This window comes from Tachysurus fulvidraco, chromosome 3, assembly GCF_022655615.1.
Source record: "Tachysurus fulvidraco isolate hzauxx_2018 chromosome 3, HZAU_PFXX_2.0, whole genome shotgun sequence".
Classification (NCBI taxonomy): domain Eukaryota; kingdom Metazoa; phylum Chordata; class Actinopteri; order Siluriformes; family Bagridae; genus Tachysurus; species Tachysurus fulvidraco.
In genome coordinates, this window is record NC_062520.1 from 27591991 (window position 1) to 27593177 (window position 1187).

Consider the following 1187-nt stretch of genomic DNA (forward strand, 5'->3'; position numbering starts at 1 on the left):
CAAGGCACCGACCCCCCCCAACTGCTCCCTGGGTGCCGCAGCATAAATGGCTGCCCACTGCTCCGGGTGTGTGTGTGTGTGTGTGTGTGTGTGTGTGTGTGTGTGTGTGTTCACTTTGGATGGGTCAAACACAGAGAACAAATTCTGAGTATGGGTCGCCGTATGTCACGTCACTTTCACTTCACTTCATTTTTCTGGTCGAATCAATTCGAGGCCTGTGATGGATGAGACGGCTCTGTGCTCGCAGGATAATGGATGAACTGTTATTTAATTGCAATGTGCAGAAATGTTTTTGTTTTCTTTTACATGCAGCCAGTTTAAACATACTCTATATAACTGTTCAAAAGTAAATAAGTGCCTTCCTGTTCCACGCTCCAGTGTCACATAAACCGTGCACAGCTGCAGTCTACAGTATGTGGAGTCAATTCTTCACCTGTCTTTTTCCCCCTTCAGCTTTTCCAGCAGGACAATTTTACTCATGTGCTCAAAAGACATGTAGGTCCAGAATCCTCAGCGTCAGCAGCTGTGTATTTATAACGAACCCCTGGATATTACCATTGCCTCAATCTGTCCCCTGAGTCTTCATCTCACCATCCAGTTTGTAAATGACAGAGCTTTAAATAGTGTCAGTTCTCATGTATTTCTTCATTTCTCTCTGCCTTCCTTTTCACCCCCCCCCCCAAAAAAAAGTGCTATACAAAGCCTCTGCATTCATCTAAACATCCACAGCTAGTTTATTCAAGAGCTGAGACACGCAAGCAAGAATCTTGATCGAAAACTCATCAAAGCCCTAAAATGCATTTATCTTCATTTGGTTCTGAAATGGATGCCATTAAAGTGCAGCATCGCATCTCACAGTTCACATGGAATTATTATTATTATTATTATTATTAGATATAATAATAGGTCTAAGTTAATTCGCTGCAGGCTTTTTATATAATACTTTGACTTGTGATACAACGTTTTCTTAAGCAAGGTCACAGTGCTGGAAAAAAAAAAAAAAGCAGGAAGGATTTTCTCTAAAGCGAGTCAGTCAGAGTGCCTCGAAGCTCCACCTCGAGTTCACCTCACTCGGCTCCGGGAGGCACGGTGTCGGTTTCCGAAGCCCGAGCAGATATTTTACTCCTTTTTCCTTTGCTCTGAGGGCATCTGGGTGCCTGTGTCACTGTCGTCAGAGTTTTTGAGTC

The 1187-nt window shown here is 43.5% G+C and overlaps 1 protein-coding gene across 2 annotated transcripts in view; it reads right to left on the reverse strand.

The window, feature by feature from the left end:
- Positions 1 to 710: 710 nt before the first annotated feature.
- dtnbp1a (dystrobrevin binding protein 1a) overlaps positions 711 to 1187 on the reverse strand; it is a 20368-nt gene continuing 19891 nt past the window's right edge. For both annotated transcript variants that reach the window (XM_027154126.2, XM_027154121.2), the window contains exon 10: positions 711 to 1187. This exon is cut by the window's right edge and continues 237 nt beyond it. In XM_027154126.2, the coding sequence (XP_027009927.1) occupies positions 1120 to 1187 (68 nt within the window). In that variant the 3' untranslated portion in view covers positions 711 to 1119.